Source organism: Pipistrellus hanaki (genome assembly GCF_964339955.1).
Source record: "Pipistrellus hanaki genome assembly, chromosome: 10".
NCBI classification, from domain to species: domain Eukaryota; kingdom Metazoa; phylum Chordata; class Mammalia; order Chiroptera; family Vespertilionidae; genus Pipistrellus; species Pipistrellus hanaki.
Window position 1 is genome coordinate 12,338,840 of NC_140512.1, and position 25,279 is coordinate 12,364,118.

At 41.6% G+C, this 25,279-nt stretch overlaps 1 protein-coding gene across 5 annotated transcripts in view; it reads left to right on the forward strand.

Moving 5' to 3' along the window:
- Positions 1–25,279, forward strand: part of GLI3 (GLI family zinc finger 3) — a 255,205-nt gene that overhangs the window by 145,775 nt on the left and 84,151 nt on the right. For all 5 annotated transcript variants that reach the window (XM_084896925.1, XM_084896927.1, XM_084896928.1 and 2 more), the window contains exon 4: positions 4,830–4,935. In XM_084896925.1, the coding sequence (XP_084753051.1) occupies positions 4,830–4,935 (106 nt within the window). The remainder of the gene's footprint in view (positions 1–4,829; positions 4,936–25,279) is intronic.

Genomic DNA, 25,279 nt, shown 5'->3' on the forward strand with positions numbered 1-25,279 from the left:
CATTATTCTCCCTGTCTTCCATTTAGCACGTTAGTTTGCTGACAGTAGAGTACACAGCACTTAGCAGCTGGTTTGTGGAACCATCAGTCAGGAAATTGTATGATAAATAGGAGGTAGCTAGGTTTAGTGGCACTTCCTTCTGCTTCAGCAGTTTTAACTGGAGTTTGGAAAAGTCATCATGTGGTGTTTTGTCAAGGGCCAGAACAGGAGATGGCTGCGGGGCCGTGACTTATTACACATGCACTTGAGTTATGATGCGCCACAGCTGCGCTGCTCATGTGTAAATAATAAACCATGAGGTGGATAATTATGGTGGCTGCTGGCGACGTGGGCCTGCTCTTGTCATATGGGTCTTTTTGGACAGTTTCTGGGGCCCGTGATGGAGTATGCGGCTGATCTTCCAGATAGAAACGACAAGCCAGAATGCAAGGGAAGCATTCGGGGTGTGAGGATCAGGCCTTTTTCTGTCTCTCCTCTTCTTTTCCTTCGGCTTCTTGTTATGTGATACAAAAGGACATCCCCGTTCTGCGTTTTATTCTTTGTTTATACTGTGACGTTATGGCCAAGCAGGTCCTCACTTGGATGAGGTGTTCCATTGCATTTTTGCAGAAAGTGGCTTAAGAGGTGTCATTTCCACCGATAAATGACATAAAGTAAATTGTTGTAGATTTTATCAGTCTGGGAGAAGTCATTTTTAAACTAGATCAATAGGGAAATACTTAGAAACAGTAAAATTCTTAAACCTAACACCAGAGGCCTTGGACCAAGTCAGATCATAACCATAACTTTTTGTTGTTTACTTAACATAATTCCAGAATGCAGAATTCATAAATTTCCTTGGGACAGAAGTAAAGACTGTGCAAACAGCGCTGTGCGATGCCTCACAGACTTTCAGTCAGAATTAACTTTTATATTCACAAAACACACTCCATAGTGAGAAATGACTGCAGTAATTGTTTTATATTTTCCTCTCAGGTGTTTTTACAGTGCTTGGTCATTTTCTCTTTCATCCTGAAAAAAGGAAAGAGGGTAGGACAGAGATGTTGAAATAAAATCCCATTAGAATAATTTCTCAAAATTAAAAGATGGAAATGCCTTTTAAATATCCATGATAGAATTGTAAGATTTCCTTGGGATATACTCTCTTGATTTTATAGGAATAACAGGTTTGTTTTCATTCCTATGCACATAATCCCTGTAACTTTATTATAAATACTCATATAATAGATAATGACTGTAAGTTCCTGCATGGATGAGGCATATATTGAATGTGGAACTAATTCACACATTTGAGCCCTGTGTGTTTGACAAATGTGGCCCTAGCTGGTTTGATTCCGTGGATAGAGCGACAGCCTGCAGACTGAAAGGTTCTGGGTTCCATTCTGGTCAAGGCACATGTCCGGGTTGCAGGCTCGATCCCCAGTAGGGAGTGTGCAGGAGGTAGCCGATCAATGATTCTCTCTCATCATAGATGTTTCTGTCTCTCTCTCTCTCCCTCTCCCTTCCTCTCTGAAGTAAATAAAGATGTATTTTAAAAACAAGAGAAAAATGTGGATTTATGCTTTGTCATAATGCACATAGAGAAAGTCAGGTACAGTTAATACCCACTTATTCGGTGGAGAGAATTTAATCAGGCAGAACACAGCCAAGAGTGAAGAAACAAGGAAGTAAAAATACCTTCCAACCCTTGACATAGTTGTCACAATTTACCTCAAAACGGCCATATAAAATGGTACAGAGGAGAAGCTTCTCAAAGGTAGGTTAGACCTTATGAATGCTTACTTTACACACAGTTCTAGCAGGTAGATTCCCTGATTTCCGAGAGCAGATGGCATGTGTTAAGTTGGAAGTCTGCTGGAGGCAAGTGTGTCCTCCTCTGTGGCTGCTGAGAGGAAAGGAAGAGGAAGAAGAGCCGTCTTCTGGCCACCCACCTGACCCCAGACTGGAATCGGATTCACTTGGGCCTGTTTCCAAACTTAAAATCGGGAAACATTCACTGAGTGGGATGTGTCAGACTTTCCAGCTAGTGGGAAAGATTGCTCCACTTCATCTTACACTGTTTTCAGAAGGATGAATGGTTTTTATTGAAAATGGTTAAATAAAGTCGGACATTCTGCTCTGAGTTATGTGGAGCGCGGCCTGTGACAACCGTGGTGGGTAAGCTTTTAAACTTGGCCAGCAAACTACCCAGATTTCCCTGACAAAACACCCAACTCGGACACCTGTTAATAGTAAGTCCTCAGGGGTGCATGTAAAATAGGATTGCTTTTTTTCGTATGCACTCTATAAAATGTGTAACGTGGGATACGTGATCGGGTGGTTAGCTTAGCCCTCACCATTGAATCCCAGCTTGGTTGCACATCCTAATATCTCAGCAGCAATGCTAGGACTATGCCAAGACGGTTCCTTTCCTTCCCCTGAACCGCCCTCTCACCCCTTTATCTGACAAGAAGCACAAAATATGGCGAGTAATTAACATTCTCAGTACAATGGTCTCTTCCCAGCCATGGAAGTTTCCTAGGTTCTAAATCTGGTGGAATCACAACTTTGAATTCTATCTATGCTATGTTAATAGTTTTTCATTGTCCAAAACAAGGGAAATAAGACATAATTTTATTTACTTATTTTTGTAAACTTTATCTTTCAGTGACAGTTTCTAGTTAGTATTATTTTGTATTAGATTCAGGGGCCTAGCCTAGCTATTAGATAATCATATCCTTTAAAAAGGGATCTCCCCAATACTTCAAGTACTCACCTGGCACCATGCACAATTATTACAATATCATTGACTATATTCCTTCTCTGTGCTGTACTTGACATCCTTATGAGCATCTTGTAACTACCAATGTGTAGTTCTTAATCCCTTCACCTTTTCCACCCAGACCCCAAACCCTCTCCCCTCTGGTAACCTCCAGTCTGTTCTCTGCATTTATGAGTCTGTTTCTATTTTATTTGTTGATTTCATATGAAGGGATTTTAATGTCAGAAGAAAAAAAAGAAATAAGCCAGGCAGAGAAAGTCAGATCCCACATGATTTCACTTACATGTGGAATCTAAAGAACAAAATAAATAAACAAAATAGAAAATATATAGTTTTTAAAAGTTGGTTAGGTTTCTATTCTAAAAGATGCTTGTTGAAGATTCGGAAAAGAGAAATGTATGGGGAGGAAAAGGAGAACCACCCGAATTCACCACACAGGCACTCACACCAGCCCTCCACAGGCACTCAGGAGCTCTCCGGGGTGGGGGGAGAGGAGAGAGGGAGCTCCCTTTTCTGTGCCTGGCACAGCACCGTCACCCAGCACACACACTCCGCCCTCAGGTTCTGTGTTGCTTCTTGCAGCCATCATCTGGAACTGCCTGCACCACCTGCTGCCCTCAGGTCCAGGCAGATCTTCAGACTTGTAGGAGTGGCTCTAAGCCCTTAGGAGGCACATTGATGTACACACCAATCCCCGGGAGCAGTGCCAGTTCACGGGCAGCGTGCTGGCTGTGTGCAGGCCCCACTGCGTGGCAGGCGCTATTGAAGAACAAGTCGGGCTTGTTTGCGGTAACATCAGGCATATATAAAGCCCAGGAGGCACATCTCCAGGCTTTGAAGTTCTTCATTTTGCTTCTTGAAACGTGGTAAAAACTCGGAGCGTCCGTGACAAAATACCCCCATAATGCTAATGATAGAATGTAGCAAAACTCCAGTGTTTGCAGTGAATCACTATTTAGGGGAGAAAAGAACTTCCGGATTTGTCAGACATTAGCATAGATTACTACAAATCAGTGGGAGTAGAGGACCTAGTGTTCAGGGTGCACACAGGAACCCAGGAAACGGTGAACCCCAAGCCTGAGCAGAACAAGATGGGAGGCTGGTCTGGATTGAGCCAAGGTGAAAGTGAGGGCTGAAAGGTAGGAAGCCCCCAGTTTGCCCCAAACCGCCCCTTGTAAGTCTGAGGGGTCAGCTCCTCTCCTACAGCGTTTCTGCCTCCAGCCTATGGATTGGCTGCCCCGGTGTCAGGACGGTGGAGGCATAACCAGGCCAAGGAAGGGAGCATGCATTTAAATTACAAAAATGTGTGTTTCTCGTGTGTAGTGTGTGCGTGGTATGTGATGATTGTGTGTGTGTGGGAGAGGGTGGGTATGTGTTGTGTATGTGGTGTATCTGTGGTGTGTATGGATGTGGGATGGATGGGGGGCATGTATTGTGTGTGGTGTGGAATGTGGGGTGTGTGGGGGGTATGTGTTGTGTATGTGGTGCGTTGTATGTCTATATGAGACGTATCTGTGTGGTATGCGTGCATGGTGTCTGTGTGGTATGTGCGTTTTGTGTGGGGGTATGTTGTGTGTGATATATGTATGTGGGATGTTGTATGCATGCCATGGATTCCAGCAGGGACTTTAGAATAGACTCCTTCCCTTAAAAAGCATCATGGGTATAGGATAAATGAAACTAATATTTATATTTGATTTTGGCCTAAAATTCACTTGACAAAGTAATTTAAAATAAATAAGTGCCTCACAATCTGTTTCCTTTGATTCTGTGGCCCAGTCTTTCCATGCTGGCCAGCCTTCCTCTAGGGCAGGCCCTGCTGCCTTTCCTTCCTGCTTTCCTCCGTGGGCTTTGTTCATTCATAGGCTCTGCTTTCTCAGCTGCAGGTGGTTGTGGCGCGGTCGCACATCTGCATTACGGAGCCTCATAATGCACTTTAAAGAGTTCCCCCACAAAGTCTCAGAGGAGGCTCAACATACGCCATGAAGACAGCACAGCAGTGTTGCTTCACGGGTTGGAATTGCGTTCCAAAGTATTCTTTTCATATAGGTCGGACTTTCTTTTTCAGACCCTCCTCACCTGTTTCCTGCATTCCACCCTCCTGTGCCAATCGATGCCAGACATCATGAGGGGCGTTACCATTATGATCCGTCTCCGATTCCTCCACTGCATGTGTAAGTATTAATATCGTACCCAGTAATGAAACAGAACAAAATACCAGCTTCTACTCTCTCTGGACCTTTCGTTTTCAGCATGGCTATTGGGCATTAAAGACGTGATAGACCAGTGGTCGGCAAACTGCTGCTCTCGAGCCACATGGGGCTCTTTGGCCCCTTGAGTATGGCTCTTCCACAAAATACCATGGCCTGGGCGAAGAAGTGGCGTTAGAAGAAGTTTAAATTTTAAAAAATTGGCTCTCGAAAGAAATTTCAATCGTTGTACTGTTGATATTTGGCTCTGTTGACTAATGAGTTTGCTGACCACTGTGACAGACGTTTAGGGTTTACTTTTGAAATGTAGCAAGCCTATCTGTTCCCGGACCCACTGAAACAAATCCCAGTGCTTCCTGAAAAATGCCCATCATACTGCATGCTAGGTAGCGGGCAAGTAATTCCTATCTTGTTTGGTGATGCATGTTCTGTGGCCTGTAAATATTAAATTAAAACACAGAGGACTAATGGAGGAGGATACCACACAGAATATGCATTTGGTTGAGAATGCCTTTGAAGTTCTTCACGCTGAACTTTCTGTTATTGTGAAAGTCTTGTCCCAGGGATCGCATGAATCGTAATGAAATTTCTATGGTAAATTTCATAGCCCCTGTGGTGTGTACACCCACAGTCACTTGATTGATGGGAATGTCACCCAAACAAAATGGCAAATGTGATTGAGCACATGGTTTGCACAAAGATAAAAGGAAGGAATGGTGGTGATCACATACATTAGGAAAGGAAGAAGAAGAAAGTCTTGTGGAAACAAATATTATCTTATTCAATTTGGGGGAAAAGAAATAGTAGACTTACAAACTAAACTGTGTGTGTGTGTGTGTGTTGTATGTGTTTGTATATGTATGTGTTTTTGGTACTGTCTAGATAACTAGAACCCTTTAGAAATGGACACATACACGCAGACATCACGCATTTAGTTATATGTAATCACTCTTCATTCTAGACAGTAAAGTTAGAAAAGCACAAATAATACTTTGAAGAATAATGCTGGTTATTTGGATGGTAGATTGCATCTCCCTGGCTATTAGTTACAGCTGTGTAATTACATATATGCCAAAGAAAAATGAGGTTGTTTTAAAACAAGTCCTCCTCTGTGAACAGAATTAATTGATATTAACAACCCTAACTATGTGCCCAAGTACACATATAATATTTTACCAACTGCTTTTTGGATCCGTTCTCCATTGCTAAATTGTAATTTCAGAGCAGATTTGCCTGGAGGTAAGTAATAAATCTGTGTTGCAGACTTCTATAAGCATTATAGGAGAAGTGAGTATTTATAGAGAGAAAACACAGAAACTAGTGACTTTTTTTTCTCACTTTTCACTGGGACATAAGCATTTCCAGGGTTCTGAAGCTTGCTAGAAATACACTCAAATAAAACCAAGAAGCCAATTTAAAATGCCCTTACAAAGGGAAGGAAATTCCAAATTCAGGCTTAAACCTGCAGTGTAATTCACCCGTTACACAGAGGTTTTGCATGGCTGATTCTCCCAGACTCTACAGTCCTGCGGTGATATAGTAATTTAAATCAGATTTTCTGTGGGATTTCGGAGTTTTTTTTCACTCTTTCAAAAACCATGCTATAGAAGAATTTCAAAAAACACGAGCCTATGTGATTGCATGAACTGGTTCCTCTGGGTTCATGATAGCTTGCCTTAGAATTAAACCCAAATATGAATTTATCAATAAAGTCCCAGGTATTGGTGCTTTGGCAGAATATAACAATAGCAAGCCTTCATATAGCCCACATTCTGTGCCCTGGTCCCCGATTGCTGTGCCAAAAGTGTTAGCTCGCTAAGTGATAAAAACACCACAGGGTTAACTTAGGTGGAGTTTGGAGAATTCTGGGGGAAGGGGTTGCATTTCAGATATGACTGGTGAACTGGGATTTTTTACAGATGTTAGTACTTCCTTCTTTTCCAGCCAAGCTTTAGGATACTTTAGCAGCCGTTGACTAAATTGTCCTTCCAAAGGTTCATAACGTAAGGCTGCTACATAATACTGAGCCTCAAAGGAGAAGTTGGAAGGTTCTGAGAGGAAATGTCAGCCCTGGGAGTGAAGCGCGTGGGGGGAGCCTGGGTCTCTGGCCTCCTGGCAGGGTCCTGGGTGGAGACACTGAATTTATGAAGTAGGCTCTGGATCACTAGTGCCAACCACACCTCTGGGCCTTTATGATACGACATTGTCTCGGCAGGGCCCTCAGTGGCCTTCTGGCTCTGCATGGCAAGGGCCTGCTTACACTCCCCACCCTTTGCTGACTGTTCCTCACAGCACCTTGTGTGAGCCTTTCTTGTAGCACGGAGCCTCCTGCTTGGTCAGTTATTGTGTAGTGGTCACTGTCCCTGTTAGTTTTGTGGTTTCCGCCAGGTACTTTGTAAAAGGTGCTCAGGAGACACCCACGCTGTCTATTCAGGGAAACAGCGGACGAGCAGTCACAGACCATGAATCCGATTCTTGGAGTTCAAAATGCGTGCTATAGAATTATCCTATATAATAAAAGGGTAATATGCAAGTTGACCAAACAGCAGAACAACTGGTTGCTATGATGCACACTGACCACCAGGGGTCATCTTCTGCATTGAGCGCCTGCCCCCTGGTGGTCAGTGCGCTCCCTCACGGGGAGTGCCACCCATAGGGAATGGGCCTACACTGTCAGTCGGACATCCCCCGAGGGCTCCCGAACTGCGAAAGGGCGCAGGCTGGGCTGAGGGACCCTCCCCCACCTCAAGTGCATGAATGTTGTGCACTGGGCCTCTATTATTATAGAAAACGAGACTGAGTGAGCTTACTATAAGCTGTTAGGATAAATAATTATAAGAAGACAAAATTTGTTGATATTCTCATGATTTTATACACAGAATTGTTCTTCTGGTGCCAACTTTAAAATGTCAATTATAAGTCTTGAAGACAGGGTTTGTGTTGCTGATGGAAATGCTCTCAGACCTCTGTTAGGAGGGATGGCAGGGCCTGCAATAATTATGCTGTCATATATTATCATTAAAGGTTCTATTGAAAGAGGCTTATAAATCGCTCTTATTTTTAGATAAACCGCCCTATATTAAGGCATCAGCGATACTGTGCAGAATTAAATTAAAATCTCATAAAGTGAAATATGTTCTGTATTAGCTGTTTGACACTTAATTTGCCTCTGAATGAGTCGAGGAAATCACAAATTAACCTGCCTTTGTTTTTTCAACCATGGCTTATTAGGTGTTAGAACAACTGCAGTTACAGCCTAATAATGGCCATCAAGCCTTATAAATATGTGCGGAAATGTGTCAGTTTGTATTAAAGAACCCAGTGTGTTAGATGGAATGTCTTTAGATTACTCTACTTGCTCTCCATGCTATTTCACCATTTATGGTGAGGCAGTGTAGATAAGCGTATAGAATCTTTTTTTTTTTTTTTTCCAAATACAGTACTGACAATAATAGTAGAATTTATTGGTATTTCCTTTCTCGACTAAAATCATGAATTTAGACTAAGAGTTTATAAGTAGGACATGGAGTATTATCTTTCCCTGAGTTGTCACATAAAGATTGTCACATAAAATGTACAAATCCTGCATTATGTTTATTTAATTCCAGTGGTTTGAAAATTAGGATACACTGGATATGAAGAACTTCCTCTTTTTTTTTTTTTTTTTTTTTTTTGAAAATTCTCCACTGAATTCACCAGGACTTATGCTCTCTCAAATTACTTGCTATGACCACAGATTTGATGCTTTATTAAGCCACATAGAAAAAAATACCAGTGTTTTAGAAAAAATCTTAGTGAATACATTTTATTATATTACTGAGATTATTTGGAGCATAGACAGAAAACGAATCAAATTCACATAGTCAAGGCAGTCACTTCATGTGACTATTTACCTCTTTGTGTACCATACTTTGTTTTGTTTACACCAGGGCTTTTCCTTGCATAGTTCCAGGAAGGGGGATTGTATTCTATGGGAATGGACGATGCTGCAGACTAAACATTACAATTTGTCTTAAAAAATTATTTGGAAATCTAGGCAGTTGGAATATTATATCCCCTCCCCCAAAAGACAGATTTATTTTCAAATGATAATAAAGAATGTTCTTTCTTTTGCATTTTGAGTGTGCATTTTTTAAAACGTAGTGTTAGTACTCATGTAAGCATGCTTCTTTTAATGCATTTGTAGAAACACCGAAATAAAGTTTTAAATTCAACATTCATTTGGGATTTTTTCTTTTGGGAGGGGGAAATATTTTATCTACAACCTTTTTGACCTAAACTTTTCTTATTTATGGACCAATAATGAATTGAATTTCAGACTGTCCATTTTCTTCATCTGAGCTCTGCCATTCATTTTCCAAAGCAGATTCCTTAGTTATTGATCCATTGCAGACACTCAAGCCCCACAGACCTCACCAGTTAAGCTGAGGGCCACCCTCGTCCCAGGCTGTGGGTGTGAAGAGCACTGCACCCCAAGCTGCATCCAATGCCAGCACCCACAGGCGGCTGTCGAAGGTCACCATCCACTCTGCTAATTCATTGTAGAAAACCAGCCTCGTCGTTTCTCTCTCGGGGGAAGGAGGACTCCTATTCTGTTCTACTTGGAGGCTTCTTTTTCTCTTAGTTGAGTCAACGCGGCTCTTTCCAAGGCTGCCTGACTCGCTGAAATTATTCCACCTAAGTAAGAGCTGCTCTCCCTACTAAAAGCGGTTTACTTCCCGGCACCTGCAGAGAGGGCTCAGTACACGATAGGTCATTAATATTAGCAGTGAAATAGAGCACCTTGCAACTGGAAAGGCTTCTCCCCGTGATTATGGCTGCCTTTCAGAAATGAGAGCAGGGAGATGAGTGGCAATTTTGGAGCATGAATAAATACATTTTTTTTTCCCCCAGAGAGAAAAAGCTCTAAGAAAAGATGTATCATTATGGTAAAAGCTTAGAGAGAGAAAGGGTAAGTAGATAGCCCATGATACAACTCAGTTCTCACCCTCGCTTTTTCCCCCTCCCTCCCTGAATTCAGCATCTTGCATGTACTAAGTACTGTGATTTTGGGTGCTCATATAATATATATGAAGAAATAGCCTTTACTCTAGGCCCTTCCTTAAAACTTTGTGATGCTCCCATAATGCATAATAGGGATTTTGTTCTTTCCATTCCCAGGAAAGCCTCCAGGAACATGCAGAGGTGAGCAAAGCCTTCTATGTGTGTTTGGGGCATAACTAGTTTGACATATTTTGATAGTGCAACTTAAAATGAACGAAGGGAATTTCTTTCTCCCCTCCAGTGTTAGTGCTCTGCCATAAACATTATTAAGGCTGGTATAGTGTAATGATATATCACATTACATCGAATACTGTAACCTAACACAGTGTAAACCCATCTCCCCTTCCCCTTTCCTCAAAAAAAAAAAAAAAAAAAAAATGAAGAAGAAGAAGAAGAAGAAGAAGAAGAAGAAGAAGAAGAAAAGAATGAACTAGATTATACTAGATTATAATTATGTCTCTTGAGGGCAATGACAAGACTGTATTTCTTTGCATTTACTAGGCCAAGTCCATGTCTCAAACACAGTAGTTCCTAAATAAATATTATTTTCAGGGATGATAATGGGATGTTTCTTAGGCTACTGCAGGAGGACCGCCATCATCTTATCTGTTCCTTACTTTTGTTAGAATGTGTCCTTTCATGCCAACAAAGCTGGCAGACTTAATACTCAAAATCAAAAGCTTGATTACTACTTAAAATAATATTAAAGGTCAGATACAATCCACTGGCAAATATGAAATCAGTTACTGGGTGTAAAGTAGGGTACTATTTAATGTACATCTATTGCTTCTCTCTATGCCCTTCATGTGGAAATAAAATAGATGAAAATAGCAATCACGAATGGACAACTTAAGAAGAATAACAACATTTCAAAGATAAGGGGAGATAAAAATGAACAGACGAGTCACCCAAAAAAAGAATAATGGCCATAACTGTAATGTGATGTTTTTGAGTACTTAACCATGGTCTAGGCACAGTTTCAGAGACTTCACATAATTATTTAGCAGTTTCAGCAACCCTGTGATTGAGTGGTTATTACTAACCTTGTTTTAAAGACATAGAGATCTTGATACAGAGAAGTTCCATAGCTTAGGAGTAAATAGATCACGCATTATTTTAACCCAGACATCAGGTACTATACTCCTTGCTCCTGAAAATGAGCATTGCTGACTTTGCTGCTCCGGTTCCTACTTCCTGGGTGAGCACAGAGGATCCTAACAGCACACTACAGGAAATTTTCTGTGTTGGTGGCCGTCATTATCTTCTGCAAATGTTTAAGGTGTGCATGCGTATGGCAGTGTGGAGAAGAGCTGTAAAAAGCCTTTAGAACGAATAAGCCTTTCTGTAGCCAAGCAATCCAACATACAACCATGTTTGCTGCTGTAGAATTTGTGACACCAAATAACTGGACAATTTACATGACCAGTTATTACAAGGAATGGTTTGATAACTTGTGATGCGTTGGCTTGGTAGACTATTGAGCAATACTCAATCACATTTGAGACAACCATGTTAAAACATGGGTAAATTGAGGTCAGTGATTATAGCCGCTTACTCAGTAGATCGCAGTCCGTGTTGGGCTAGATCACAGCATGCAGCTGCCTGGAACCTTCTTCCCTCAGATACCCATGGCTTGCTCCCTCGCTGAATACATTTCCCTACACACAGGTCTCCGTACCTGAGAGGTCTTCTATGAAGAACCATCTAACGAACACGGGTTGGCAAACTATGGCCTCTGCACCCAATCCCTCCCCCCTCAATGGCCTGTTCTTGTTAGTGAAGTTTTATTGGAACACCGTGATTGCCACTTGTCCACTGCTGTCCACGGCAGCCTTAGCAGAGCAGCTGAGACACAGAGAATATGATCCCCAACCGCCTAAAATGTTTGCCATCCCCTGATCTAAGGTAGCAGCCCCTTTCCAACTTGCTCTTCATTGCCTTTACTCTGCTTTATTTTTCTTTCTTACAAGCAATTGCCTTTTTATTTTTACTGTACTTTCTCCTTTAAGCTCTCTTACTATTATTTCCCAGCATTGCCATTGCTTATTATATCGGCTCGAAAAAAGAGCATGTCTTATTTTGATAAACTGAAAAAAAAAGGGGTAAGTCCTGTTTACTTTTTAAGAAGTACCTCAGACGGTTTATATCCCTGGGTTGCCGTGCATGCATGCAAATTCGGGTGAGTTCATAATTTCTAAACTTCAAACATTGTAATGAGCTGGCCACATTGGTCCAGACCCAGCTATACATACTTTATTTTGCAATAAGAAACGTGCAATAAATCAGACTCAAAGGACACATGCTTATTTCTTCTGTTTTGCGATATTTCTAATGACTGAAATAATGAAGGTGGTCACCCGTTGCAGATAAAGAAGGTCCTAATTACAGCACGCACCCAGAGTCTGAGCGCCCGTTTCTTGGCTAAAATCTCCGGGTCCTTTGTGCAGGGCTCAGCGCGGGCAGGGAGCAGATAGGGACTGGAGGCATTCAGGGGCACTGAGCCGGAAGCCGCGGGCTCTATAGAGCCTGCTGTCAAACCTGTTGCGGGGTCCTGGAGGTACTGGCCTGTAACAGGCTTTTTTCGCTGAGCACAATGCTTCCACTCATGGTGAGCCTGGCTTCAGAGAAAACGAGAGTTTGCTGCCATCGTTTTTGTTTTTCAAAATACGTGTTCGAGAAAAATTGAACTTGAGCAGAATTTGCCCCAACGGGGAGATACGTTCAGGCTGGTGTATGTGATGACTGCCACCCAAGCGAAGCTGCGGGCAGCTCATCTGATGCAGCCAGCTCTCCTGCACTGAGGTAACAGAGCCCGCTTTTCCCACCTAAACAAAGACATGCTGTTTCCTATAGCCGCACAGCAAGCCGAGTTCATTGCAGACCTTCCCCCAGGGGAACAAAGGCCAGGGACTCAGGCCTGCCTGTCATTCATTCCTGTTTGTTGTGGCATCCCCACCCCTGCCCACAGTGAAATTCATACATCAAAAAAAATGGAATCCCAGCAGATTTGTTTCTAGGGAACTGCCTGCTTACTTTTTGAATCCTAAGGAACATATTAGCTAGAGTTTTGCATCTCTGGGGATCCAGAAACTAAGTACAATGAAAGGAAATAGCAGGAGGAAGGTCGGTTTTGAAAGCCATCCTCTCAGTCCTAAGGCAGGGATGTTTTTGCGGAATATTTCTCGATAACTGTATGGGAAGGATATTTGGGGAAAAAATCTTGACCATTGTTAGTTTTGTTGTGATCTTTGCAAAAGAAATACCGGAACAATAATGGGCATCAGTAGATTGCAGTTGGATAAAATTTAACAAGTTAAATGGCTTATGGGTCCTATGTTTATCTCCTGTAATTCCTAGTGGAATTGGTGGCACTGCATCAATTTTCTTATAACTCTGATGCTCAAAAACGTCATATATAATGTGGTATTTGTATACTGTACCTCTGCCTCTTTCTCTTTACACCACACACACACACACACACACACACACACACACACACAAAATAGGGAGAAAAGAATACAGAGAAAAGTAAGAAGTGGAGGTCAGGAACTGCCTTAAGGCATGAGAGCATTTCCAGTAATGAGCAAAATAAATATAGGTCTGTAATCTAACGCTGTAGATTTTCCTAAAAGCCAATCACCTAATACTGTGAGCCATGCCTCATCTCACATGTTTATAAGTTTTAGATATTTAAGACCTTCTCATACAGCTACAGAGAGATTATAGATCCATTAACAAGTGCTCAGTTGGGACCACTATATGCAATAGGAAGCTTAGACTCTGTCCAAAGATCTAAATGAATCCCAGAATGAGTTATATGTACAGTTGGGATCTTTTAAAGGTTTGCCCGTGAAAGTCCCTCCTTCAGTGCTAGTCATGCCTGCAAACTCTTCCCAGAGAGCCTAATCCTTCCTCCTCAGGCCCTGGACACCCCCTGGTAATGAGAACTCTGCCTAAGGTCAGTTATCTTAATTCAAAGCATTAAGAGATCACTGGGTTTAGAGTATGTATGCTACCACCTGGGAATGAGTTAGGCTAATAACTTTCAACTCATATGCCACAAGAAATATGCAATATCTCACTATTGAGTCAGGAACACTGACTTCCCTTAGATTTTCAAATTTCAAAAAAACAAAAACACATAAAAACAGCTTGGCTGGTATAGCTCAGTGGTTGAGCATTGACCCATGAGCCAAGAGGTCCTGGTTTGATTCCTGGTCATGGCACATGCCCAGGTTGCAGGGGGACATGTGGAGGTAGCCAGTGAATGATGCTCTCTCAACATTGATGTTTCTGTCCCTGTCTCCCTCTCCCTGAAATTAATTTTAAAAATTTTACCCAATCTTTCTTAAAAAAGACAACAGATAACACAGTAGTAGTCCGGTGTGAATGTATCAAAATTAGACCTATTTTTTTGTCAGATTGGCAAAAAAATAGAATATATTCGTTGGTGTGCTGCAGAATTTTAGTAATTAATTTATGTATCATAAAATGAGAAAGGTTGAAAATTGTTGAGTTAGTCCCTAACTAGAGAACACCAATACTCTTATAAGTACATTCACATGATATCCAAATATTGCCTAGTTCATCTAAGTGAATAGTGTCTCTTTATATGGAGAGGTGGGGGAGAGAGAGGCCCTGGCAGTTTAAAGATCTGCCTCATTTGCAAAACAAATCACCACACCCTGTTGCTTGGGTATGATTTACATTTTTAAAACAGAATCCCAAGAAAGCATTCCTAGTTTACTAAAATGCTTCTTACCTCTATTCAAAGCAACCTCTGGCTCCTCTCCAGAACAGAATCCCTAAATTCCCTGTCTGCATTGCTTTCAACTTACACTACCCACACCAGTGAAAGTTTTCAGAAACAAATTCAAAATTGTAAATCATTAGCAAAGGCAATCAGACCTGTAAAGGGGACTCTGATTTTAAAAGGTTTTTCATATTGTAGTGGCCTGGGATACAACAGATTAATTTTAGAATTATATTAAATTATATTAATGTTTGTATTACCTAACATGTTGAAGTTTTTAATTTAAATTAAGTATTTGATGTCTTCTTTATTATTAATACTAGTGGCCTGGTGCATGTATTTGTGCACATTGAAAGGAAATTAATTAGAAGAAATATTTTACTATTGCTATTTGCCCTTTCTTTATAATAGAAATGTCAACCAAATTCACAATGGACAATGACAGATCGAAATTGGCGCCAGTGAGAGCTTTATATGTATCATACATGCTCAGGTCAATGTTTTTTTTAATTTGCAGTGTGTATCATATGTACTGGCTGGTTGATCAATCAGATGGTTGGGCGGAGGAACAATCGGTCACTTATATATGTAGATATAACATTAAAATATATGCACATACACCACTCACTTTTGTCCATGTTCCTTGTGGTAATCTCAGCCTGCCCTTGGATGGGTTAGTAAAAGTTTGCATGATCTTCTTTCTTAACTGAAGTAAGAGAGAGAAAGAAGGTCAGCATAAAGCATTGTAATCTTGTTTGAATGCTCAAAATATGGTGACCTCAGATTTTGGATTTCAGGACTGCAGGATAAATGTAGATACTGGATTGAGAGAAGAGTCCAAGTCCTTATTCCACTGGGAATCGGGTCATTGTGATGTGAGGGTTGAAAGTAGATGTTCCACCTCTTGCATTAAGCTCTACGGAGGGATTCGCTCCTGGTTGAGAATGTCACATGATAGTTATGAGAGAAAATTTGCAGAGTGTAAGTGACTGCGCATCCCACAAGTCTTAGTTGGTGGCAGGCTGTGTGCATCTGACTTGAACATTTGTTTCTTGTACTTGCAACTGATCTGAAGAACACTGAGCAGATACATTAGCCCTTATTTAATCTGGTTAACTTCTCCACATTTCCCCACCTCTTCCCCTGGGCAGACAGACCACTTTTTAGCACAATTTCAGTTATTGTTTGTTGTTTTTCTGTTGGGAGGAGGGAGGTGTGTGGAAGTTGAATTGGGAGGAATGAAAAGCAGATGGCGGCCTCCCTCCCCCCAGTGCACAGAGAGAAACATCCTTTCAGGTCTTTTGGCTTTGCAAGGGTGTCCTTGATGAGGCCTTTGTCTGAGGCCCCGTGAAGTCTCCCTGTACTCAATTTTCAAAAAGGCTATTGGTCCTTCTTTGTTTTCTTTGTTGAACTGTTTATTTTGCTTTCTTCCCACGAGGTTCCCTGGCCTTCCTCTGACAACACTTTTCTGCATGAATTACATTCCTTGGAGGCAAGGTCTCCAGATTCTTGCAGTCCATCTGATTCCGGCCTGTCTGATTAGTCCCAAGATTCAGCCTCCTGTGGGTCTCTGCCAAGCCACGTGCTTGCTAAGTTTCCCTAACATGGAGACCTAAAGACCGTTTGTAACCTCATTAGTGAGAGGGCAGTGCTTCATTCTAGGTGAATAACTTAGCTGCTGTTGAATCATCACTACCTATAAAACCACTGAAGGACACTACCAGTCCTTTGGTTTCCTTTGGACGTGAGTAAGCCTAGTGAAGGAGTGGAGGTCAGGTTTTTATACCTACGCCCCCTTCACTGACATAACCACCTGAGCAGGTTGGGGCAGGAGACCATTAGCTAGCTCCATGTAAGTTAAATTTACATTCAGAAAGAATTTCATAATAATTTGCACAAAATGCATTCCCCTCTGTGTAGAAATCATCAACAGCAATAATGAAAAGTATTCAGATATCTTAATCATAGCCATTCTATTTTCTTGTAACTACGTTTTTATCTACAGTACTATTTATGACTGAGACAGAGATGAACAATTAAACTCGGAAACCTAGTAAATAAAGATGAAATATTTGATTCTTTGATAAATTATACCTTCATTACAGGTATTGGTAAAAACATGTGAGGCCACTAGACAAAATGTAGTTGTTTTGGGGCAAAATTCTATAAGGGATCTGTTCACCTATTTGTACACATTTTTTTTATACATGAGGACCAGCAGGTGGGCTGTACTGTGCTCACTGGATGCCTGCATCTATTGATAGCATGCCTGGAAGTAGTTTTGGCATGGAACTTCCCAAAAAGAGGACCAAAGAGTTTGTTAGAAATGATCGAACGCGAAATCAGTGGTGGAAATGACGTGCTGATGAAATACCTTTTTCTACATGGAAACTCTTCCTAAAAGAAGTGATAAGGCCCAAGCAGTGACAATGGTTTCTTGAGTTCCTCCTGTTTTCTTGCTGGACCTAGTTTGAACTGGCCTCTTGGCATCTGATTGTTGTGAGCCTGGGGCCACAGACTTCCCGTGAGGGCCTCCTGGACAGTGTTCCCTTGGACAAATGAATGCATTCCCTCCGTGGGGTCAAGGTGCTTTCTCACATGAGGAGGATCTGCCTGGAAGATGGGAGTTAAGCCTCCTTTGGCCAGAAGAGGCCCTTCCTCCTTGGAGTGGGCTCTGAACAAGATCGCCCAGGGAGCTGAAGCACAGCTGCCTGGATACTCCCTGTGAACACAGGGGACCATCCTCAGGAGTAGGACTGGACTGCAGCTTTGCTGAATAATCACCCCTGAGCATACCCCCTTCCCACTCAAGATAGTGGTGACGTTAGCCAATATTAATGCCCCCCCTTCCCCCCCCCCCCCGCCCCTGGGTGTCAATGTGTCATTCCAGAAAGTTCAAACATAAGTCTATTGGCACATCGTTTCTGATCAGCCTCTTACAGCCACTTCCTACCTAAGCTGTTTCTGTCACAGATGTGGGCCTCGAATAGTTCCATTCTCAGCTCGGCCACAAATTAACTGGATCCTAACACTTCTCCCTGGCCTCTCTGCACCTCCTTGTTTTCATCTGTGAGATGACATAGTCAGATGAAATGATCTGACTTTTTTAAGATTTCGTAGCATTGCTCAGGTATGGGAAAGTTTAGGTTTGCTCTTTGTGTTTTTCTCCTGTCTATGGATACTTAGAAGAAGAGTCTGTGAAATACTGTGGCCCTACTCCATGCATGCCCATGTACCACTTCCCCTCTGTCCCCTCTTTCCATGTATGAAGATGTGCATCCCTCCCTCATTCCTCCTCACACTTCCCAAGTCAGGCTTTGCACAACCCTCCTTAGCCACTGGTGCATGGAGCTGCTGGGCTCTATCCATGCCATTTCACTGTTGTTCGCATAGGTTCTCACTGGAGTGGAAGGATAACTGGAAAACCAGATCATCTAGTTGTATTAACAGCATCAGTAATGCTAAAATACAATATTTAAGCATATGCAGATTTTTGTATTTGGTTCAAGATAATTTTCCTTTGTGTTTAAAATTACAGGCTGAGTTTGAATCCAGCTTAGGCATTTCCTATCAGATGACTTACTCTGTCCAAGCCTATTTCATTATTCAACCCCATTTTATATCATGAATTCAAAGAATGAGCATATAGATAGATAGCACTTAGCACAATCTGTCATATCACTGGTATTTGATAAATGGCCGAATCACCTAATATGTATTTATTATATTACCATATTTAAGCCATCTGTTTTAAGTTGTGTATCTCTTTTCACCTTTTAACCTCTCTGAAATTGGAATGTATCTCACCATCTGTAGTGTTTTATGATTACTGTTGGTGAAGTGGCAGCTATGGGGAAGTTTCAGGTATCTCTCAATAAAATTATTTTGCTGATATTTCTCTTTGTGTGCAAGTGCTTTGGTGATAATATGATATAACCTATGTCTGAATAAGTCTAAGCGAGTTTTAAAAATGAGTATAAAGTAAACATTGAAAGACACAAGGAAGTATTGTCATTCTTAGTGGTACCTAAAATAATGGTGCATTATTTTTTTAGGTCAGTAGCACCTTAGCTTTGATGAAATATAGTATATAGCATATGGATTGTGTATGTGTAAGTGTATAATCAGCAACAACACACACAAAAAAATGTTTCACTGTCAAGTTTTTCTCCCAAGGGCCAAGCCAATTTTTTCTAAATATTATAGTAATGGACTGAGTTGCAGGACTGTAAAGTTAAAAGGTATTATGAGTGTTTTAAAAAATGCTGTTTTTGCCTAAATCATAAAAAAGGAGGACAACTTCAGTCTGGAACAGTATAAAGAAGGGAAGCATGTGTTGTGTGCTGGCTCGGTTGGTGTATTTGTGCAGATGCATAGCACAGGCTCTCAGAGGGTAAGGCTTCATGATTAATGGTGTTTATTCTTGACAGAAGCCTCCTTTATTTATCTGCAATACAGTTTAGCGATTTTATCAGGCACCTGAATGAAAAATATTCAGTCATACCAATATTGCAGTGTAAATTGAGTAGAGTCACTTTTTATTATATCTTTCCGCCTTATCATCTGCACAGTAATTTTCTAGCAGAGGTTTGATATGGAAAGGCTGGATTTAGCTGTACTTGACACAAAGCCTCTTCAATTTCCCCTAAAAGTTCAGACTGCTCTTAGAAGTATGTGTGTGTGTGTGTGTGTGTGTGTGCACGTGCGTCTGTGTGTGTGTGTATAATATATAAACCCTCTCCCTTATCCAAGCAATTTCGGGATTTGAAAGAATGAAGATAAAATGCACAAACCTGGATGGGAGAAATGCTGTTAATATAAAAACATCTAATAGCTGTGAACTCACTGGTCAAAGCTTCTTTAGTGCTTAAGTTGTAGCTTAGTACGGAGCCTTTTGCATGGCTACATAGCTCCACTTTCTTAGAAACAATTGCCATCCAAATCTAATCAGCATAAAGCCAGACACTTTCCTTTCTTCTGGGAGTAATAGCCAAGTTGGAGTTCAGATGGCCCGGGGGGAACATGAGTTGCTGTGAGGGGGAAAAGAGTTCTCATTTGTAGGATACTCATGTGAGGTGTCACTAAATTTTAAGCAAACTTTATTCAAGGAACAGACTTCATGACATTAATTGTCAAAATGAACCAGTGGGAAAGAGAGCCAAATGGTTTGGAGAGACTGCTACTTAGAAAGGGCCACTATTTTCACCTTCACTAGGAATGGGCCCCTAGCAAACCTTGGTGATTTTATTCTAAAGGAGAGCTATTTAGACAATTGATAATCGTTAGATACTTAATAATGGTTCCTTGATGGACATCGTTATTATCACTTTTTTAAAATTTGATTTAAAGAATGAGGGAAAATATGAGTCAGATGTTTCTTGCCAAGGATCACAAGAGACAACCCAGAAAAGCAGTCTAGTGTAGTCAATAGAACTAATAATAAAAATAATAATAATTATGAGGATTATAAGGATTATGGGGATAGTGAAAGAGTTCCCATCAGCTCCTGGAAGACTGCTGTTGATAAAGTATTTGGTCTATCTAGTTGGTTCTTGAAGTAACATTTACAAAATATTGAAATAGAAGCCTTGTACTTTCTCTGGCTTAGAATCCCAGAAGCACCCTGTCTTTGAAATAAATAATCTCCATACCACCTGTAAGAGGACTCAATCTGAAGCAAGGATTAAACTGTTGGAACCTAACTTACTATTTCTAACTTGAGGCCCAGTTCACAAAACTCGTGCACTGGTAGGGTCCCTAGTGGCTGCTGGCTGGGGCCTCCCTCCCTTCCCCAGCGAGTCCCACACTGGGGATCGAGCCCAAGCATGTGCCCTGACTGGGAATCAAACCCTGACCTTCTGGTTCATAGGTCCACGCTAAACCACCAAGCCATACTGGCTGGGCTACATGCATACTTTCCACCCAATTTGACTATAAACTCTTTGAGATTAGAGACTGAATGACCATATATTATATTTATTGAAATCCTCCTCTCCGTATGCTGAAGTCATAATGGATTCTTAGTAAATGGATTGTCAATAAAGGTCTGTGTAGTTATACATGTAGTTTTTTTAAAAAAATTGAAATCCAACATGGTAAATTTGTAAAAACCCTAAGTCAATTCAAAATTCATGGGGAATATAATTTAGCCACAAAAATGATAAAAATGGGATTTGAAGCTGAACCAACTTATTGGTAAGGGTCCTGGCAGTTTTAAAGAGTGGATATTTACAAAGATGTGAACCAGGTTAAAGGCCCCAAAAGCCCAGCAGCCCCCAGGAGTAGCACAAGTTGGAAGACGTTCCTATCGTTAACCTGAAGGTGCAAACACATTGAGTCATTGAGGGCTGGAGCCCAGGAAGAAGGGTCACACTTCTAGAGCGGTGGCCCTGGGGTGGCCTACAGATCTCCAGCTAAGGAGAGGAAGTGACTGGAACAAATACCCCTGATCCCTCTTCCCTCCACTGCGTTTCCTTAGGAGAATCCAGGGGGGAAATGAGTCAGCTGATCCAGACCTTAAAGACCAGGCTTCCTGGGCATGCAGGGGTTCCCAGGTGAAGGATGGTAAATGGAAAGTAACTGGCAGAGCCCTCTGTGCATGTAAGAGTCCCCTGGTAACGCTGGGCAGAGACTATCCGTGTGCTTACCTTGGATAGAAGAAAACATGAAGTTTAGGGTTGTGCAGGTTTCTGGCAGTGTGTAGTATACTAGCCGGGGACATTTTAATGGTTTCCCTTCACTGTATGGAAAGCAAATTTTTTATTACAAATTTTGGTTTATTAAAACTGCGACTATTGAATAATTAATTAGTTGGTTAAAAATACATTAGAAGGGATAACTCCCTTTGTTCTCTGTTAGGCCACTGCTTGAATATAAAGAGTGTTTACTTGTTACGGGAAGAACAAAGTTAAACAAAAAAATAAATTTGTTATATGAAAAACCTCATTTCATTCTTCTGGTCGTTGGAGTCCTCATGCAAAGATTCGAGGGCTATTATGTACATTTCCAGCGTTCCAGGCAACATGAAAGTAAATTGTAATAATCCAGCATACAAACCTCATTTAATGCTCTCCTAATAAGTCATGCCAGTGATTAAACACTGTGATTTTAATCTTGGCATTTTAGTAACCCAATAAGATAGATGAAAAGGCAGTAACAAATTAGATTATTTAATCATATTTCATTCTAACTAAGAAGGTATTCTCTGCAATGTGTTTTTGTTTTGAAGGCTATCATACGTAGTATAATGCTTAAAACGCTCTAATTAAACAGTCTTTCTTCTATTCTCTTTATTGTAATCTGTTTTCCATGACCTTTTTTAAAAAAAAAGTTTTAACCCAAAGTCAAATAATCTCCACAAACAAACACACAATTTCATATTGCTTTCTTGCTTTTGGGGGGAACATCGAAGCAATCTCCACCTTCCTTCTTGTCTGAAACTGTACATTATGTAGCCATTGGAAAGAAATGGCAGCCACTCATTGGGTCTCTGTGGCCTTGGGCGGACGAATGGGTGAGAGCAATGGAAGGGCACTGTCCCTGACGAGGTAGGCTGGACCCCCATGCCTGAGCCAAGATGCAGAGGTGATGGGACAGTTGTGCCCTCGCAGCCCAGACAGCCCTCTGCAGATGGGGCATCTCTGGTCCCAAGGCTCGAGTGTGACTTAATTCAGAGGGTCACAGGCATATTTCTATGCTCTTTGGAGACAACATAAAAGGCCTGGAATCTCTGTACTTGGAACCGTTCTCAGTTTCAGTGTCCTTTCAAGAATGCTTCTTGTTTTGGCTTTTCTCTCCTTGGTTTGTGCCGTCCTTCAATTATTGAGTCTTGTCCAGCCCCAGAACAGAGAGGGCAGGGAAAGCTCCCTGCAGAGGAAGTCATGGGAAGCCAACAGCAATCTTCAAGTTGTGTATCTACTAAAAATATAAACCAAGAAAGAGACACCTATAATTTTTTTTCCTGGTGCTACTATAATCTTCAAATGAAGATTTTTTGAAAGTTTGACACATATTTACCGGGTCAAGTTTATGATGGTTTGTGAGTTAATATATGTCATTTACATGGGAAATTGTGTGGCTGCCTCCTCACAACTCCCACCGCCTTTCCTTACGGTAGAATTTCCCTCTCTGGACATAATTTTGAATGGCTCTTGCACACAGCAATGCACACACATCTGCCTATTAAATATAAGGAGATTACCTTTCCCTCTCAATCTGCTTTAAAACAAAACAAAACAAAACAAAACAAAAACTCTGACAAATGATCTAACTTCTGGGAATTTGGAAGTGACTCTGGTTAGGTAATGTTAAAAGCAGCTCTCTTGAAAAACGATAATTTATATATCTTTACATCCGTGTCCTGTGGCACTGGAGCCATTGGAGTTCAAGGTTGAGTGCTCAGCCTTGGTGGCTTAGAAACTAATTTATGTCAGGCTTCAGCCCTAGAAGCATGTCATGCTAGCCAACTCCCGGGAGCCTGATGTGGAAACAATTAATCAGTGATCAACGTCCGGGAAGAAACGGAGCAGCCAGGAAAGCAGAACACCATGCAGACCTCTCTTCGCCGAGTTTAGAACAGGGACATCAGCACTCTCTCTGTTTATGAGCGTCAGTGCGGGTCGTCGGCAGCAGCCCTGTGCGGGAGCTATCATTGTTCCATTTCTGTGTTTATCGGGGAACTTCCGCTCAGTGACACAGTCTGTGATGCCTGAATCCAAATCCAGTTCCCTCAGAACTCTTTGTCTCTAATTACTGAGCCCTTGTTCTTAGCACCTTATGTGGTCTTACAATTTTACTAAGAAGGACCTGGGGAGTCCGAGAAGATGCTTCAGGAACACTGTCAGGCAGGAGAGCAAAGCATAAGATTCTCTTTGGAAAGAGGGTTCCAATAGTTCAGTGTTTGAAAATCATTTAATATGCTGTTTATGCCATCCCTAATATGCATGTGTGCGTATGAGTACATATGGCTATATTGTCTATGTATGTAGATTAGGAGTGGAGCATATTAGCATAGTGTAGGATATATATGGCATTCTTAGATACCAGCTCACTACATCAGGCTTTACTCGTACGCACTTGCCAAGGCCCCTACAAGGTAGGTGTCTCCCCTGTGGGATCCTTAAGGACAAGGACAGGGCAGGTGTGGTGGCTGAGGTTGCACCTGAGCCCTCCCATGGGCCACTGCTCTAGGGGTCTGTCTCACCTGTCTCCGGAATTCCTAATGCCCCCTCCCTGGGTAACCCAGACTGAATGTTTTGCTCTTCCTGTTCTGGGAATGGCCAGTTTCTTTCTTTGGGGCAGTGATGAACTTGCAGTTTTCTTATTGGTACTCCAGTCTGAAGGCAGGTCCCACCTCTGTGTTTAGAACTAGATGACCCAGTATCTCCTCAGCATCGTCTCTCTGGAAGTGACGTGGGATTATGACATTCTCAGCGTGGGTTACGTTGCCTGGCTTCACCTCCAGGAGGGATCAGCCCTCTTCTCTGTGTTGCTGCTCCCTGGTGCTCCTGCCAGGGACGATGTGAGCAGGCCTGTATTCCTTCTCAGGGCGATGCTTTTCACAGTTCTCTTCGGTCTTCTTATGGAAACGGGTCCCGTGAACATGAAGGCCTGGGTGCGGACATCAGACGTCCAGACTTGAGAAAACCGCTAACCCTGCCTGGCTTCCTTGCATCTTTGGGTGGTGACTGCCCAGCTCCCACCTCTGTAATTTTCATGCTATTCTAGGTGCGGATCCCACCCCCCCACCCCCACCCCCCCACCATGTGTGCTTCTTCAGAGTGGAATCTAGCCTCTAAAATATTCTTACTACTCTTCTTAATTCTGGAATTTCTAAAAAAAGTTTTAATTTTCGTCTACACTCAAAAACAACAACACAAGTAAGAGATGCTTTTGCCTTCACTGATTTTTGGTTCAGATTGTTCAGACCTAGGAGATGTCACTTCATGGATTTCTTGAAATGTCTTCTTTTCTACATTGCTGCTGCACCAGTCTCATTCTATGTCTACCAATAAGTTTATACTTCGTAATAATTATTTCGAACCAGTTTGGAAGGCTGATTTTCCTTTCTGGTAGAAAATTAGTGGGATGGGTACATCCCCTGAGCTCTAAAGTGACAGCATGTCTAAATGTAGCTTAGACTGTACCAAGGGCGAACTTGCTTTGTGGTGAAGAGCTAACATAGGATACACTAATAGGCGACACAGATTTTTATTTAAAGTAGAAGTAACTTTACTAATTTCTGAGTGGGTATGGACAACCTCAAGTTGTTTTGAAAAGAAAGCTTTCTTTTCCCCCCTGCTGGGGAGTTTTCACTCTTCTTTCATGTAAATTTAGAGAACTGGATTTTTATTTTACTTCACCAAAAGTGGCATCTGAATAACAATAAAAAGCCTCCTTTTTTTTTTCCTTTTTTTTTTTTTAGTTCAAAATGAAAAAGAGAATAACAAGGAGCGAGCGAGAGAAAAATCTCCCCCCTCCCCCCCAATATTCCAGCCTCTTTTATTTTCTACC